Source organism: Melitaea cinxia, chromosome 15 (assembly GCF_905220565.1).
Source record: "Melitaea cinxia chromosome 15, ilMelCinx1.1, whole genome shotgun sequence".
NCBI classification, from domain to species: domain Eukaryota; kingdom Metazoa; phylum Arthropoda; class Insecta; order Lepidoptera; family Nymphalidae; genus Melitaea; species Melitaea cinxia.
Window position 1 is genome coordinate 15,776,516 of NC_059408.1, and position 19,019 is coordinate 15,795,534.

The window sequence follows — 19,019 nt, forward strand, 5'->3', positions numbered from 1 at the left end:
ACAGTTATACACATTCTAACGTAGTTATACACATTCTAACACAGTTATACACACTATAACACAGTTATACACATTCTAACATAGTTATACACACTCTATCACAGTTATACACATTCTAACATAGTTATACACACTATAACACAGTTATACACACTATAACACAGTTATACACATTCTAACATAGTTATACACACTCTATCACAGTTATACACATTCTAACATAGTTATACACACTATAACACAGTTATACACATTCTAACATAGTTATACACATTCTAACACAGTTATACACATTCTAACATAGTTATACACACTATAGCACAGTTTTACACACTATAGCACAGTTTTACACACTATAACACAGTTATACACACTCTAACACAGTTATATACACTCTAACACAGTTATACACACTCTAACACAGTTATACACACTAACACAGTTATACACACTCTAACACAGTTATACCCACTCTAACACAGTTATACACACTCTAAAACAGTTATACATACTGTAATACAGTTATACAAACTCTACACTTGTTAAAAAAAATTGCTGTAGCAGTCATCTGTTACCAATAACAGAAGCATTATGTTGCTTACCATGGGAACAGACGACCGTGTGTGTATCTTATAAGATATTTATTTATTTACTACACATACTTAGGATACTCGTTTTGTGTGCTGTGCGAGCTGCAGGACCAGGTGCAGGTAACTAGCGCTTATGGCAGTACACAACGTGCGAGGGTACTTTCTCATTTACACTTTCACACTCATACTTTAGCATGTACCTGCAGGCCTAGCATGCGCGCCACGACAAAATTTTGTCTACCCCTTTTCTCGTATTATCTCTCTATGTCTACAGTAGCTAACATGCGTGCACGCGATACTCTTCTCGTTACGTCAAGAAGAGATAATCATTAAATTTTAGTGATCTGTGATATTTATCTCTACGGAAACTAACATGACATCGTAATTTTGTCGAATTTTGTCGTTTTAGGAAGAGAAACTTCTCGTCTTCAATATTATCGACGAGAAAGACGATAAATAAAAAATAAATAAAACCGGGTGCCTATTTTTTGTATACCATGGCGTTTCCCTATTATAATTATATAATTTCGGTATACGAAGAGCGGGAAATGCGAAAAGTCGAGTGAAGTGTGCCATATAATGACACAAAAAACGTATTTGCGCCCTGCTGCTTCTTATTCTAAATAATAATAATAATAATACTTTATTTCAGACCAAAGTATAAGTCCATATTGGGTTAGTACAACAAGACAAGACAACATTCAGAATAAAAAACAAAACAAAATTATATTAAAAAAATCAATAACTAAAAATAAAATTAAATAGAATAAAAATAAAACCAATAATCAAAAAAAAAATTCAAAAATTCAAAAAATTTAAAAAAAAAAAAAAAAAAAAAAAAAAAATGCGTGATAGAATTACAATTATCTAATGTGCGACAAGATATAAAGCACAACACGAGCATATTGTTTTACATATATAATTAAATTCATTTACTTACGCCGTTTTATTTTCCATATTAGATTTTTTAAATTAGATATACACTTTTTATCTTAGCCAAAAGGCCGAGAACATTGTTAAATAAAACATGTGTCACTCGTTTGAAATTGGTCAATAACCTTGTAAATTCAACTTTACGACATAAGAAATAAGAATGATATTCAGTTGTGATTATAGTTGATAATGTTTCTCTACTCGACAAGGCGAAGTCTTCGGAAGAGAATTTTGTCTCTCGTAGTGCGCATGTTAGGGTAATCGAGAAAATACTCGATGTAGACATTATCTCTCTCTCTCGTCAAGAGATATCTCGTTGTATGCATGCTAGGCCGGCTGGGATGTCTGTTATCCGTTAGAAAGCGTTGTAGATTTTTTACTGACTTCAATTTGTTAGTATTAGGGTTTTAATGAATTTGTTATTGTCATGTTTGACATTCAGTATAGATAAACTATAATAATCTATAATCGGTTCTCAATTTTACGTCAGACTTTAACAATAAACAAAAGAGTATACATAAGTATACACAAGCGTGTGTATTTCAAATTCATGGTAGTGTGTGTAATGGTTTTTTTTTTAATTTAATGCATATTTTACGTATAATTTTAAAAAAATAATAGCATTCTGCGCTCCTTCTCTATATAAATTATAAGTGTGCAAAATTTCACACTTCTCCCTCCTCGCAATTTTCGTAAAAAGGGGTACAGATTTTTTGCTTCACGTATTAATATATAGATGTGTACTGAACTATACTTATCGATTTAGATTGAAGTCGTTTTTTTTATTATTTGAGAACAAGAATTTCAATTAGTGTATGAGCATCCCTACAAATCAAACCTTTCGTCCTAATTGAAGTTGATGCCGTGTCTATTGACGCTTCAATGGTTTACTTCTCAGCCGTTAAACGCCATCTAACGGTAAATTGAAAAACACATTACAAACATTGATCGCACAGATTTATCTGACACAAATTACAGTTTACTCATCGTTTTTTTTTTTTTTTTTTTTCGTTACGTACCTATATTAAAATGAAAGTCGACAAATATTTACACCACAAAAAAATGTTTATAATTTTTTTACAACAATAAGAACAGGTAAGGATGTGAAAAATTATCAGGTAATTATACAGTCGCAGCAATTTACAGGTTTTTGTTCCAAGGTGAAGGGCATTATCAAATCATAAGCTGAACTTAGAATGGTTTGCGGTTTTTATATATTGTAAAATGCGTTTTGGTCCTGGTATTTCTATCTTCAGATGAAACTGCACTATATTCATTTTAATTTACCTACTTACATGTACTACATACCGTCAGCGTCATTTGTTTCACATGATCAGTCACTTCTCATATTGTTTTAAAGTGTAAACTCAATTAGTAATAAGAAAATCCACCTCCACGCCACGCCACGGTCGCTTAGACCGAATATAAAAAATCATCATATCAAAAATTTCGATCTAGCGGGTACATCGTTCCATAGCTTAATTGACTAGAGTACCGACACGGTCAGATTTTTGATATGATATTAAAAAATGTTAAGAAAATAATTCATTTTTTATTATAATAAAAAGTAGTTGTAACCCGCGGTTTTACCTGCGTTAATTTGTGAATAAAAAAGGTACTGAAATATTATATAGAAATATTATATTAGCCTTCCTCGGGAAATGGATTATCCAACACAAATAATTATTCAATTAAAAGCAGTCGTACCTGAGATTAGCGCTTTTAAACATACAAACCTTAAACTCAATAATATTAGTAATCAATCTAGATTTATTCTAGTTTTGACCGGTTTATCGGAATGTTTTATTGGTCAAATTTGAAGTTATCAGAATGGAGATGGAAATCATTTGAGTAATTATAAACTACAATATTTGTGCTAAGATAAAGAAGTAATCAAGTCTTGATGAGAATGCCAGTGATAAGCTATTTTTTGAACAATAACTTCTTTACGCACGCTTGACTTGGGTATTAAGTTGGTGAATGCGAGAGTTTTATGAAAAGTATGATAGGGCGAGGCGAATGGAGCAAAAGAGAGAGGTTTTTTTTATGTCACTAAGTCGGCAAACAAGCGTACGGCTCACCTGATGGTAAGCGATTACCGTAGCTTATAGACGCCTGCAACACCAGAAGCATCGCAAGCGCGTTGCCGACCCAATCCCCAATCCCCCCAGGAGCTCTGGTCACCTTACTCACCAACAGGAACACAATACTGCTTGAAAACAGTATTATTTAGCTGTGATCTTCTGTAAGGTCGAGGTACTACCCCAGTCGGGCCGCTCCATATTTTGAGCAGGAAATTCCTGCTGTGCCCTACCTCAGTTAATTTCAGTGCGAGCACACACTTTCCTTCTCTCTTTTTCTCATAGCCAGTTACGTTTCGTATATCTAAGACACAGTGCAAGCCTATTGTGCATAATTTTAATTCGCTCTTATTTTTTGTATTAATTTGAAGACACTTTAAAAACATCGAATCCATGGTTAATATACCCAACTTCATAGAACTCGCGCAGAAAAGATTTACTTCATGTTAAAGGTTAAAATTTTAAAATAATCTGCAGAAAAATTTCTTTTCGTAATATTACTGGTTTAATTTTCTCATATGAGTACGCCTTTACATATCAGTTGCATTGATGTGTCACTATTTTCTCTAGCTCTATCTAGACTATAACTATTTTATACAACACTAAATGCGCTCCACGGTTTCAATCACGTTAATTTAAGAAAAAAGAGGTACTAAAATATTAAATAGTCTATAGCGTACTTCGATAAATGGCTAAAAGAATTTTTCAAATTGGACCAGCAGCTCCTGAGATTAGCGCGCTTCAGCTTTATAATGTAAGTAGGTTATAGGTAAACAAACGGCTTTCAAATTTGTCTTTTTCTTTGTTTCCATAAATTTTAAAAATAAAATCCAAATTTAAAATGTATGGTGGGACAAATATGAAAAAACGAGTGTGCTTTAGACCACACGACACACGACTGAAGTAATACTTACGAAACGTAATTCTCTGTCTTTCTCTCTTCACTAACTCCCGATCACAAATTTCGTAACGCTCTCGCCACGCACTCACAAGCTTACAATCCAAGTCAAGCGTGCGTGAAAAAGTTTTACTTCAAAAACTCGGACTTAAAGCATAAGCTAGTGATGATCGACGAATCGTAACAATGTAAACTGTGTGAATTCGAATGGCGTAATTTGGTAATAAATATTGGGTACGAATTGGGACGAGAGATTGGTGTACGAGTGAAAAATACGTGACCCATTTATTATAAAATTGTAAAGAGAGATCGTAATAAGGCCGTGTAAATATTGTTTCGATTTGAGCTATATTTTAATGGTTTTATAATATATATCGTAGTACGTCGACCTTGTTCTGTTACCGTTCGGGTTCATTTGAATTTTTACAAATGTGATTTAAAGATCTAGATAGACGTCCTTGCGGATTTTGCCAAACCTCCATGGAAAATAAGGTCTGTTCCCATTGTTAGGACGTTTACAGGCAGATTCTTGCATATATGAATCAAGTGAATTTAAAAAAATATACAATAATTGTGTTTGCAGGCAAACGAAAAAACCCAACTTCAATTTTATCGATAAGTAATACAACGTAGGTAGACGAAAAAATAGTCAAGTTAATACGCATTATCAAAGATTACTCCATAAGTTGTAATCAGATATAGATGAAATTTAAATGTGACCACATGATAAACATCGGCTTTCGATTAAATTAAAAATCGTTAAAATCGGTACACCCAGTAAAAAGTTATGCAGATTTTCGAGAGTTTCCCTCGATTTCTCTGGGATCCCTTCATCAGATCCTGGTTTCCTTATCATGGTACCACACCGGGGATATCTTTTTTACAACAAAAAAAGAATTATCAAAATCGGTTTATAAATGACAAGTTATCTCCGAACATACATTAAAAAAATATTTACGGTCGAATAAAACAAAAAATAATATATATATATACGGTCGAATTGAGTAACCTCCTCCTTTTTTGAAGTCGGTTCAAAAATAAGGTCTTTTCCCATTGTTAGGACATTCACAGGCAGATTCTTTCATATATGAATCAGTTGAATTTAACAAATGGCCGAGAAAGTAGGCCGCAAGTTTTTTCCACGTATATTCAATTATTGGGCTATTTTCTAAGACCGTAATTGGAAAGTATATAAAAGCGTCAGTAGTGTTACGCCTTTTATATAACATTAACAAAATTGCTAAATTAAAGTGTCTAATTATTATGTTTCGAGTCATGTCGAATACGACATGTTATTATTCTTGGATATGGACTCAAACCTCTAACAGGACATTGCTGTAAGATTGACCTCTTCTACATTATCAATGACTGGGTGGACATAATTTTACTTGAAAATAGTATTAAGTAGTCTATTCGCGTTGGTGCAACGGTTACAGCACTGGTTTGTGGCTTTTGCGCTAGTGGTTGCGAGTTCGATCCCGCACACGACAAACATTTGTATTGGCCATACAGATGTTTGCCGTGGTCTAGGTGTTTGTGTAGTCCTTGTGGGTCTCCCCAGCGTCCCTCGAAAAGCACGTTAAGCCGTCGGTCCCGGTTGTTATCATGTGCACCAGATAGCGATCGTTACTCATAGTAGAGAATGTATCCGCCAACCCGTATTGGAGCAGCGTGGTTGATAAAGCTCTGATCCTTCTCGAACGAGGCCCAGCAGTGACATTTTGCGTTAGTCTATTAGATCTGTTATTTAAAATGTTTGTAATAAACAGTAGTACATTACACCCGGAACACTCGAAGTTGCCAAAAGTATCGAGGTCGAGTAGCCCAATTGCCACTCGCAAACATCTACTAAATACGCATTTGCACTGTATAAAAAATACTTTCTTACGCTTTAATATTTGTTCTGGAACGAATGTTTTAAAAGTTAGCGATAAATACGAATAAGTCAATAATAATCAGGCCAATAAGCGTTTAGTGTCGTGAACAGGATCTTTCCGATATGACTTTTAAATGCATTTTATTGCTCATTGAAAATACATAATAAATTTAAGTGAAAATAAAGATACGTACAACTTGTACGTTTAAAACCGTTATGAAATCGTAAAAATATTTACGCTCTCTAGTCGGCTGTAATGGATTGTATATAATTGAAATTAAATGAAATGAAAACATTTATTTCGTCATAAGGTGATATACACACTTAACGAAAGTCAAGATAATGTCATTTACAAAAATAATAATACAAGTAAATAAAAAAAAAACCGACAATAATAAAAGAAAGTTAAGGTAGCAAAAAAATCAAACGATTCCAATTAAAAGTTCAAACGATTCAAATCAAATTCCACGATTATTCGAACCGTGCTTTGGTAAAGAAGAATCAAACGAGAAGCTTTTTTTTTAATGTTTCGTCGATCTTAAAATGAATCCTAATAGTCTTCAAATATAACACCCAAGTTTTAGTCACGTAATCATCTCAATCTTTCATACCGATTACAAAACTAAAAAAATTTAATTTCGATAATTTTATGACCAAATATAAAAGTCGAATTTCTTATTAAAATTGAATCTTCAACAGCATTTATTATGACGAGATCTAGGTTAACTCACTTTCATCTACCAAATGTGTTTTATTATTTGGAAAGCAAGAAAGATTGAACTGTCCGTATTTATCAAAAAACTTTTATATTAGTGTGTAGTTCTTAATCAAGTAGTGGAAAGTGACCGTTATATAGTCACTTAAACCTACGCCCATAGTTTGGACAGGCGCCAGTGTCTAAAAATTTTATCATTAATAAAGGCGAGGTTCCCTTCTCCCTCGAATCTCTGAAGTGGAGCAAGGTTCGAATCTTCAGTTGTTGTGACGATTTCTTTTCGAATGCTCTGAGACACGTGAAGTCACGCTGTCTATTATTTAGACTGGAATTTTTTTTGATTGTTCGGTAAAAAATTGAAAAAAAAAAACGATTAAAGTGTTGTTTAGAGTTTATGGTGTTGTGTGTGTGTTTAAAATGTGAAAAGTGATGCCGGTTAGCAATTGTTATCCATGCTTAAACCGGGTAAGTTTACTTCAATACAGGACTAGGATATCCTGAACATTTTAACATGGACGAAATACCATTTTAAAATTAATAAAATGTTTTTTGAAATTACTGATTTCATAGAGGATTGTCGAGTGTGACTACTTTGTGTATCAAGCTATTTACAGCTGTCCTTAGAATTCAATGAAATCCTCACGAAAATAATAACGGAAGTCATTATTATAAACCCTTACCAGTTGATTTTAATCGTTTGATACAGACGTAAGCAACATTTATTTCTTATGATGAAGCTATTATTTTACCTTATATGAGACTTTCTCATGTGTCTACATGATTTTACTTACGTTGACATATTAGTCTACGCTGAATTATTTAATTTTATTAAAGATTTGGTATTAAATCTCAAGTCGATCCATAAACATTTTATCATCTCGTCAAAGAACGAAATCCTATAATTTCGATTATTAAATAGTTCGAAATTAGAAAAATAATTTCTAAATAAATATAACATTAAAAGACAAGAAATCAATCGTTTTATATTTATAGATTTTATCATTACCACAGTCAATGAAAGAATTGTTTTTTTTTTAAGATAAAAAAAAAAGAAAAACAACGACGTCTATGACTCACGCAGCTAATATGATAGCGACCTCAGACGTTTATCTTTTAAAAATAATCACCGCGTCTCGTTGTCAAGTTGTCACGTTTAATTTTAGTGATTTTAAATGTTGTATTAACATCGCATTTCTGTCTGCATCCAATATAACCCTGCCCCTAAAGAAAGGTTTTCAAGCGTTCAGTGCACAGAGACCTTTTTTTATTGCGGTGCAACTGATCTAATGTTGCAGATGTCTAGACGTGCAGAACTATTTAATATCTGATAATATATATAGTGGTGTTATTTGTCTTCAATGCACCTGCGATTCCTCTAATGTTGTGAGTGTCCGGTAGGCAGGTTCCACTTAAGACTGACGTATGGTCCCACTTTAAAAAATAAACTCATCGGTAAAGTGAACGCACTCGTTTTGAAATAAAGACGACATGGACGGGCGTTCTGCCAAAACAAGTGACATATTTCGCGCGATTGACCCGGTTTCACACCACGCCGTCTCGAAACAATTGTGTATATAATAATAATAAAACTTTTTTTTCGTAAATATCTCTTACTAGATGGTCGGTGTAATGTAGAATTCTACGTCGGGTTCGGAACTTAAACGCATTCGCTCAAGTACGATATATCGCCTATAGAAACATTAGTCACAAGATCACGAACTCGCGACCGTTGCTAAGACCAGTCGTTAATTTATATTGAAAATAAATATGCAAATTAAAATATTGATTAATATATAAGTTAGAGTAAATTTCAATTATTGAGTACAATAGAGTTGAACCTATTGCAGTCCACTGCTGGACATCCTGCTTCTCAACCATCTGCAACTAGCCTAGTAGCTTTTTATATAACTATAGTACTAAATTCGAAAACCAACCACTTATCATATTATGCTTAAGTGAATATATTCTGATATTAACATATTTTACACAACTTTTTGTTGTTACTTACTATGTTTTAGAAAATACTTTAATTTATAGTTTTCTAGGAAATGCCATGAATTGTACCTGTTGCGCTGGCGGTTGCGGGTTCGATCCCCGCACATGACAAACATTTGTATTGGCCATACAGGTATTTGCCGTGGTCTGGGTGTTTGTGCAGTCCTTGTGGGTCTCCCCACCGTGCCTCGGAGAGCACATTAAGCCGTCGGTCACGGTTGTTATCATGTACACCTGATAGCGATCTTTACTCATAGTAGGAAATATATCCGCCAACCCGCATTGGAGCAGCGTAGTGGATTAAGCTCTGATCCTTCCCCAACATGGGGAAAGAGGCCTATGCCCAGTAGTGGGATATTACAGGCTGAAGTTTAATCTAGGAAACTACATTATTAAAAAAGAACTTTCTAAAGCTATATGAAATATTGGAAAATAAATGGAGATTAAAAAGTTGCTAAAAATATTACGTAAGTAAATAACGGACGATCCCAAATAATGTTTACCGATACTCAGTTATGACAGTCAATCGTTTATCGATGTAATTGCATTAAATGCCCTCAAATGTACTGTAAATTCAATCGTTGATTTGCGTGCGTGCGTGTGAAGCGTGAAGCGTGGAATTTAACAAAAAAGTTATTGTTCAGTTCGCAGAGTTATAAAATAAATAAATTTCTAAAATAAAAGTACCCTAAGTTACTCCTTATTACATGATCTATCTGCCAGCAAAATTTCCGTCAAAATCGGTCCAACCGTTTCAGAGATTAGCCGGAACAAACAGATAAACGGACAGACAAAAAATGTAAATGTTATTTTGGTATATGTACCGTGTATACATCCATAAGTATTTACTTGGTAAAATAAGCGGTTATTTTAATATTACTAACAGACACTCCGATTTTATTTATTTTTATAGATAATTCATCTACAAATTTTCTTGTTTGTTTATATTATAATGACATAGATAATTAATTAATTATAATAACACATTTATTCTATGGCAAAAACTAATTTCTAAATCAGGTCAAACATTATTTGCTAATCGTCATTAACGATTTCCTTATGTATATAGTAATAAAGTCCATAATTCTGTATCACTTATTTGTTTGTTTTCATCACAATCAGCAGCTGATAAGGGTGGAAGGGTCAAACGATGTTCATTTTATTAGTATGGCTTGCTCACCAGTGTACGTGTCTCTTGTGACGATTTTGTGTTGGTTTCTTAAATAATATTTTAATATTTTTAATTGTGATTGATAAAGTGTATTGTGATAGAAAATGACGGACTTTATTGTAAGTAGTAGTTTTAATTGTGAAACTATATCGAATTAAATATAATGTTTCGTTCAGCTTTTTACTGAGGACGGCACAGCGGGAATTATCCTGCTCGAAATCTGGAGCAACCCGACTGTGGGACGTCGTATCTCGACCTTACAGAAGATCACAGCTAAATAATACTGCTTTAAAGCAGTGTCGTGTTCATATGGTGAGTAAGGTGACCAGAGCTCCTGGGGGGGATTAGGGGTAGGTTCTCAACGCGTTTGCGATGTTTCTAGTGTCACAGGCGTCTATAAGCTACGGTAATCGCTTACCACGAGGTGAGCCGTACGCTTGTTTGCCGACCTAGTTGTATAAAAAAAATACTTAAGTGGTATACTGTATTTACTTGAGACAATCTTATTATTTTCTTATGTCAAATTATATAGTTATATACTATAAAGCTAGCATTTATTTAAATATGTAAGGTATTTTAGATATATTAAAAGTTGTTCAAAATATCTCAGCTATGACAGGTTACGTTCAACTCAAGTTAGCAAGTTGTGACGAAGTACTATGTGTGCGTAGGTATAAGTAAAACTGCATCTTTAGTTTGTGTGACAGAGACGCGAAAGACGTGTTCCGTGCAACACGCATCCTACGGTCACCAGGGTTGATAATTTTTGAGATAAAAAAAAATAAATAAGAACCTATTAATTTTTCGCATAAATTTTGATTAAATTTTTTTGTGGAAAAAGTACAAACTCAAAAAAGTTGTAATTCTTTTTATTACCTACAACTTTGCTGCTAAACTTTTTTCGATACGACTAGTATTTTGCCGGAAATCGTGATAAACCGTTTTCAATCTTAAAATCACTTACCCCATACTCGACTTCAAATCGCCCGTAAATTATTTTTCCTTTTATTTTTTGGTTATATTTTATTTCTTACGTTATTGCGCGTAGCTACTTGTCGAACATACATATATTATTGTAGTTAACATAGATATGTTAACTTAACGTCGTTCAATGCATTGAGATAATTTGAAGCATACATCACTACCCTATGCTGGCTTTGAAATACACAGGCCGAAGACGGGCAGCAGCGTCTTCGGTGCGACAAAGCCAGTACTGCGGTCACCAACCCGCCTGCCCAGCGTGGTGACTATGGGCAAAACACATGAGTTGAAGTTATTTTTGGCGTAAACTTGTGGAGGCCTATGTCCAGCAGTGGACTGTATAGCTGTAATGATGATAATGATGATCACTACCCACTAAGCGTTACAGCTAATCTTCTATACTAATAAATGGAGTGCCGGTGTTTTTGTTTAGTTATACTGCGAAAACTACTGAACCGATAGGAATAATACTTATATCATAAGATGCAGCGTGTTTCGGAGAAGGTTTTAGTATCTGATATGTTGGTGATTACTTATCCTGTAAAAAAAAACGTATGGAAGGACTAAGGTCGCTAATATATAGATATGTAGTAAGAGATCTCTATATATTAATAACAAACGGACTCGGCAAACGTTGTCTTACCGCTAAACGCTATTTGAAAATAGGGGTTGGTGGTAGAAGGGTGAAGATTTAGGGTTGTATGTATTTTTCAACACCGAATCATAATAAAATAAAAAATAAATAATTTATCTTAAAATTAAAAAAAAAAAATAGGGGAGACTTAACATTTAGGGGGATGAAAAAAAGATGTTGTTCGATTTTCAGACCTACCCAATATGCACAAAATTACATGAGAATCGGTCAATCCGTTTCGGAGGCGTTTAACTTCAAACACCGCGACACGAGAATTTTATATATTAGATAATTCTTATAAAATTTATTATAAATGTAAAGTGATCTTTCAAAACATCTAAGGATCATATTATCGTATTGCTTAAATGACTGGTTGATGTAAATCCATTCTTATACTGCGACCACTTTTAATCTTTATACAAAACTATGAATGCTCTTTCATCTGTGCTTAAAGATTATCAAAATGGATATCAAAGTAACCAAAGCTAATTGACCGAATATTGTTTGTTTACACGTCCTCTACAAAGTGAAGATTTTTTTTTTCTATTATAAATAAAATTTTTAGCCTTTTAAGCTCAGCTAATTATTGAGGTATTATTATATTAGTAGTTGAGAGGAGCGTTGATTTAAGAGTTATCATATCCGTTAAGGGGCTACACTACCTCAGCTCGAGTTCAGATTTCACCCATACTAAAAACACATGAGAATTGAGAGCGCTTGGTTGTTCATCGCGCGAATTATATGTATTTTCTCCTCACAAACATTACCAATAGTTATTTTTTTAAAAACGCAACATATAAAATGTTCTTCATACTTATTTTAATTACCATGCATAATCTCAAGTCCATAACTTCTATATTTACTAAGATATTAATAAGGTTTTAATACAAAAATAGAGGTAACTTTGCGATTTTTTTGTATCGAGAAAATTTTATGGAATCGTGTTTTCGAAACATATTAAAGATAGTTTATGTCCTGAACTTTACCATACATAAATTTCAAACTTAAATATTCTGTAGTTTGGAAGATATGGACATCCTGCCGAGTGAAAAATAAGCAATTTGAGGTAGCGTACACTCTTAAGTATAAGTTACGTTTTCTGAAAGTTTTCGATTTACTTTCCTTAGCATTCGCACTAACTACCGCACTAATACGCACCGCAAAAATTTGGAATGCCCTTCCGGCTTCCGTTTTTCCAAATAATTATAACTTGGGTATCTTCAAATCAAGAGTGAATAGGCATCTTCAAGGCAAGCGCGCACTATCTTAGGCTGCATCTTCACTTACGATCAGGTGAGATCGCAGTCAAGCGCTAGTCTATATATTAAAAAAAAGTCTTATTTGTTCATTTCGTCAGAACCTTTGCAAATTGGTAGATTAAAGTAATAGTGAACGTTGAAGATGAATGAAATCCGTAAGTCGATAAAGTTACAGCGCGATTAAGGGAAATAGAAATTCGTTTTTGCATATATAAATAAAACCATAAAGTTACATATGATCATGATGTTTGGTTTTCGTACTTGTACAAAGCTAAGAATTGTTATGAATCGTTAGTGTTTAATTTTTGGACCTTTTGGACAAAATTTTATTATTATACTAATTTAACGAAACTCATTTGTGTTAAAACTAAGTATGTTTCTTCAAGTTCATTTAATTCCAGGTGCCAACGAATACAAGTTTACGCTCTGTGTATATGTGTAAAAAAAGGTCGCAAAATTGGTGTCGAATTCATAATAAAACACCGTATAGTAATGGAATTGTTATAAGAACAAATGTAATCAAATCGTAATAAAGTAATTATGTACATATATTATGTATACGTAAAAAGGTTTAGTATATTTACTTAAGAATCATCGTCCAGGTGTTGCTGTCGGACCCCGACGCGGAGCTGTCGAGCTGGCCGCTGGAGTTCGTGGCGCTGCGGGAGCGCATCCACGCTGACAGACCTGCGGATAATGAGGTCAGTTATTTATCTGTTATTTATAACTTAATGAGATTTAAAGAACGTAACACTCGTACTACGACCAATACCTAATATGCTATATATATATATATATATATATATATAATATTTTATTATAAAAACTAATAAACACGATTTAATTCGCTAAGGCTTTAGATTAAGAACCGTCGAATTATCTAAGCTCAAAATTTGACCTTTTATCGGCATAATTTCGTTTCAAAAAAAAATAAAAATAGCCCTAACCTATCTAGCTTTAAAATGACAGTTCTTAATCTAAAGCCTAGCCTTTAATTCAATCTGTAACATCACACTGCTGGGCAAAGGCCGCTTTCTCCGTGTAGGAGAAAAATTGGAGCATAATCCATAAGTTTGCGGATACAATATACAACACTGACTCCTCTCATAATGATCATAGTTATTAAATATCTTAACTACCTTACATTCAACATTTTATCCCGTCACAAATCCGACTCAAATCCAATTTACCGATCGCCATCAATCAGATCGCGTCTGAACCAATAAAACCGAGTCGATTCGTTTAACGACTCAATTCATCGTTACTATAGTCGCCCGTGATAAATCCATGGCGTCAATATAAATAGCGCCACCCTCGCATTCCCCTAACATGAGTAAATTGTAAATGTAGGTGGCGTCTGATGCGACTAATTTTTTTTTTTATAGATTTTGTTGGTCTTTGAAAAAGTTATTTCAGACTTGGGGCCTGTTTCACCAGTTCTGAATAAAGTTGTTAGCCTGCACATAAGTTACGAATAGAGTAGGCGCTGGCGGTCGCGAGTTCGATCCCCGCTCACGGCAGGCTAGTCTGGACGTTTGTCCCTGTGTTTAGTGTGTGTTTCCGGACCCCGACACAGGAGAAAATCCTACTGGAGGCCGTCGAGTGTGAAGCGTTTATTTAATTTTATTAAACAGCAGGAGGTGGAAGATGGGTGGAATAGACCCTTTATGACCTACTTCTACTCAATTACTAACTACAATTTTTTTTTTCAAACACCCAGACCACAGCAAACACCTGTATGGCCAATACAAATGTTTTTCATGTGCGGGGATCGAACCCGCAACCGCCAGCGCAACAGGTAGATACAATCCATGGCTGTAACCGTTACGCCAACGCGGCGTCATCTATTTATTTAGAAAAATGATATTGGACAGTAGCAAATAATCAGATTATACTAAATTATCAATTCCCTATACTAAAGCTACTATAGTAATAAGTTTTCGCAAATTTTTCATTGTACGTGCAACGTAGACGCAACGCGCTGGTCAGTGAACTCACTCGCGTTGCGTCTAATTATAAGCCGGCATGTGTTTACTACGGGACTTCTAATCAAATGTCGCGCCACTGCGCCCGGTGCAAGCGATGAAGCGACCACTAGAACTCGCATCTAGTAGTAAATTAGGAATATGAGGCTGCTTTTAATATAAATAAATAAATTTATTTTTATTAATAAATATCTACAACAAACACACACGGTCGTCTGTTCCTAAAGTAAGCTACTTAATGCTTGTGTAAATAGGTAACATCCGACTGGTATAGCTACATAATTTTTTTTTTTTTCGATAAATATACATATAAATACTTCATATATAAATAAATATATATTATACCCAGACTCAGGGTGGGAATCGAACTCACAACCCCCGGAGCAGAAAGCGGGGTCACTACAAACTGCGTACTGCACCAACGGGCTAGTCATCATATTAAGGCATTGTCTGTCTTATACCAGATTTATTTTAGTTCAAATTTGGTACTAGTCGAAATTTAAAGCAGCCAGACAGGGAAAAGGTGTGTTCCTGCAATTAGTGAGGTAGCCAGAGCATCTAAGGAGGATCGAGGGTAGTATCAGCAACGCGCTTGCAATGCTCTTGGTATTGCAGGCGTCCATAGGCTTCGGTATCTGCTTAACCATTGTTTGTCACCTTTGTACATGTCTAGCTGTAACCGTGACTTCGTTTGCGTGGCACATTCTATCTGTATACTTATAATATCTTTATGATTTTTTTTTATGTATGGTAAAAAGTATATGTTGCTATGTGACCTTCTTTGTTTATTTTTTTGGGGATTTTAATTGTTTTTGTTCATAAAAATTGTCGTTTTTAATAGGAAAATATTTGGTTATTTCATATTTATCTGGGCGGTTGGTACTCGAGCACGTAGATTTAATCGATTGCTCGGAGATTTTGGGGAAAAAGCCTATATTTTACTCCACGACCTCATCTATCTTCCAGTGAAAGTACAATAAAAATCTTTTTAGTACTGACAGACAGAAAGATTTTAAAATTTGAAAATCGTTTGTTTGCGTTTACTGTCGTGTAAATAAATAATTGTAGGCACTTAAAAAACACAGTTACTTTGAAATCACCAACAGACATTTCAGTTTTATTTATATGTATAGATGTATAGATTAATACGAAATTTGTCTGCCATTGTTTAGTAACTGCCTAGTGTTTTGTAAGAAATATATTGGATGTCGTATCTAGCACTAATAACTCTATTATCGGGGATTAAACCGACGTGTTCCTAACACTAAAACGCATTGGGTGGCCATCAGTATGCGGTATAGCAATATTCCCTTTTTTTTTGTTTTAACTGAAGACAAACAAAGATTTTACTTTCAAGAGGTTTTCGGGGATTATAGTTTGTTTCTTGAGGATTTCTAAAACTTGAAGTTTTAATCAATCTCATTAAATAAATGAATCTTATTATATGTTAACCACAAATGCCCTTTTTCTATCTTTTTATTTTTATTTTTGACGCGTTCGTGCAGCGATCATCGCACGTTGTGCTGTCTCTGGCGTGTACGATCCCCGCTCACGATAGACATTTGTATTGGTCATATAGATGTTTGTCGTGGTCTGGGCGTTTGTGCTTGTGTATTGTGTGTGTTTCTGGACCCCCGACACAGGAGAAACTCCTACTGGGGGCCGTTGAGTGTGAAGCGTTTATTATTATTATTATTTATTATTCTTCAATCTAAAAATTTTTAAAAAAGTTTCCTGTGATGATATAAAAATAGTAAGTACATGTGATGATATAAAAATAGTAAGAAGAAATATTTAATGATTTTGTAACTGGTGTCGGAATAAATTAAAACATACGTATGTATATATGATCCCGAGCCCTGTAACCATATGTTTACCCACATGAAGGGATCCACGCCCGAGCCACTCCAGATAATGATATAATTTTAAATTCGTTTGATTTCGGTACAGTTGTGCGTAGATTTTTATTTATGATTTACGTTTAGTTTATTCTATTCTATCTTATTCTATAACAATTTTACATTAGACATTTTGTCTAATCACAAGTAGCTAAACACTCAGTTGCTACCTAGAAGTTGAATATTGAGTTGTCTATCATATTATAACGACCGTGTGTGTGATAGACATAATAATAATAAATAGTGCCAATAGCAATTTATTTTTTATTTTATTTATTTTTTAATATAATAATAAATAAATAATGGTAAAAACTTAACGGAATTTCTTTTTTGTTTCTTTTTCTAATTTGTTTTCTACGTACCTACGTTATGTAGATACGACTTTGTCGTTCACGAAATAAAAACACGAATTTAAAAATCGTAACTAAAAAATATGTTTAATAATATTTTAAAAATATTAACGACATCTTTAGGCATATTCAAAAGCAAATTTCCCTTATTAAACTAGGCTTTGAAAGCACTTTAGAATCGTCATCATACACATTGGATTTTTGTGTTTAAATACAACAAAAACAATATTCAAGAATTAATATTTATTATAAAGCTACAAATATCGGCTCTGACTGTACTACTAATCTTCTATTACGTGCGCATGACCTACTAATTGATATTTTACGCTCCGGCTAACGTAGGCTGGAGTGCGTCTAAGTAGTGCTTTTAGTAGACCGTCAGGAAACCGGCGTGTTTTGTAACGTTACCTATTAGAAATATAGGTTAGATTATGTAGTCATATTTTATGATATACTGGCTGTGTACCGTAGTTGCTCAAGCGTTATTTTGAGAAATAAGAATTACCTATAATCTTCCTCGGTAATAATACAAAAATAATTGTTGACGTGACAACGTCTAATGAATCGATGAACGCCGGCTGAATGCACGAAAAAGGATGACTCATTGTAGTTATATTATTTACGCCTATTGTCCCGTTACGCTCATTGTACGCTTGCGCCGCATCTATCTCTTCTCTTCCACTCGATTGGACTATGCGTCCGAGATGTTTGTTACGACGTTGTCACGTTAAACTATCATCGGTAAACCAACTTTACAGACACGTTTGCGATGCTGCTGATGTTCTAAGCGTTCGTAAGTAACCTCTTATTATTAGGCGGACTACACTTTTTAAGGGACTTGCCGATATTTCGGCGATAGTAACCCTAATTATGGTAAGCCCCGGAAGAGTAAAAATGTTGATAGTGAACGTGAAATCTTAAAAACTTATATCCGATGGATTGAGTGCCTAGTGCGAGTATTGTTTCATCCGTCTCGCAATAACGGGCGTAAATTTTAACTTCATTTTGTATGTGAAATTCGGCATTTCAACCTAGTTCTTGCGTTTGTCGATAGATGACTCTGTATCGATTGTATCGTATACTATTCTTTATCGTCTAGGCTGCAGTGTTTAAATTCCCATGCAAAATAATCTTCACGTATAAACGCGTTTCTCTCATGTTTCTGTGAATAAAACTCGCACTAGGCACTCTGTTCTTGTCTCTTGGACTCCTGCCTCAAACGAGTAGCTATGTAATACAAATATTCGTTTCTGGTATGTCTTGGGTTTAGTATGTCTGTTCAAAGTCACTCGGAGTTCACCTTAAGCGTTTGGTCTCGTTTGTTTACATAAAAATTGGTAACATGGAGTTTTTATCAGTCAAACTGCAGTGGAGAGTGTTCTCGCATGCTATAGTAACCTTTGACTATGAAACCATTACGCAAAATATGGTACATGCATTTGAAGGTCTTGCTGAAAACTTGACGTGTTTCCTGCTCGATAATCTATCGAGAAATACAGATATTATTGTATAAATCATTGTAATGATAATAAAAGAAAATTACATCTACGCGTTAAAAGATTTATGCAATTGCAAGTTTATTACAATATTTTATACTGAGACGGAACAATGCGTCTGTTTTTATCTATAAAACGCGAATGCCGAATTAATTTG

At 34.1% G+C, this 19,019-nt stretch overlaps 1 protein-coding gene across 1 annotated transcript in view; it reads left to right on the forward strand.

Moving 5' to 3' along the window:
* Positions 1-19,019, forward strand: part of LOC123660209 (A-kinase anchor protein 9-like) — a 50,871-nt gene that overhangs the window by 13,813 nt on the left and 18,039 nt on the right. Inside the window, exon 8 of the mRNA XM_045595309.1 lies at positions 13,736-13,834. Within this exon, the coding sequence (XP_045451265.1) occupies positions 13,736-13,834 (99 nt within the window). The remainder of the gene's footprint in view (positions 1-13,735; positions 13,835-19,019) is intronic.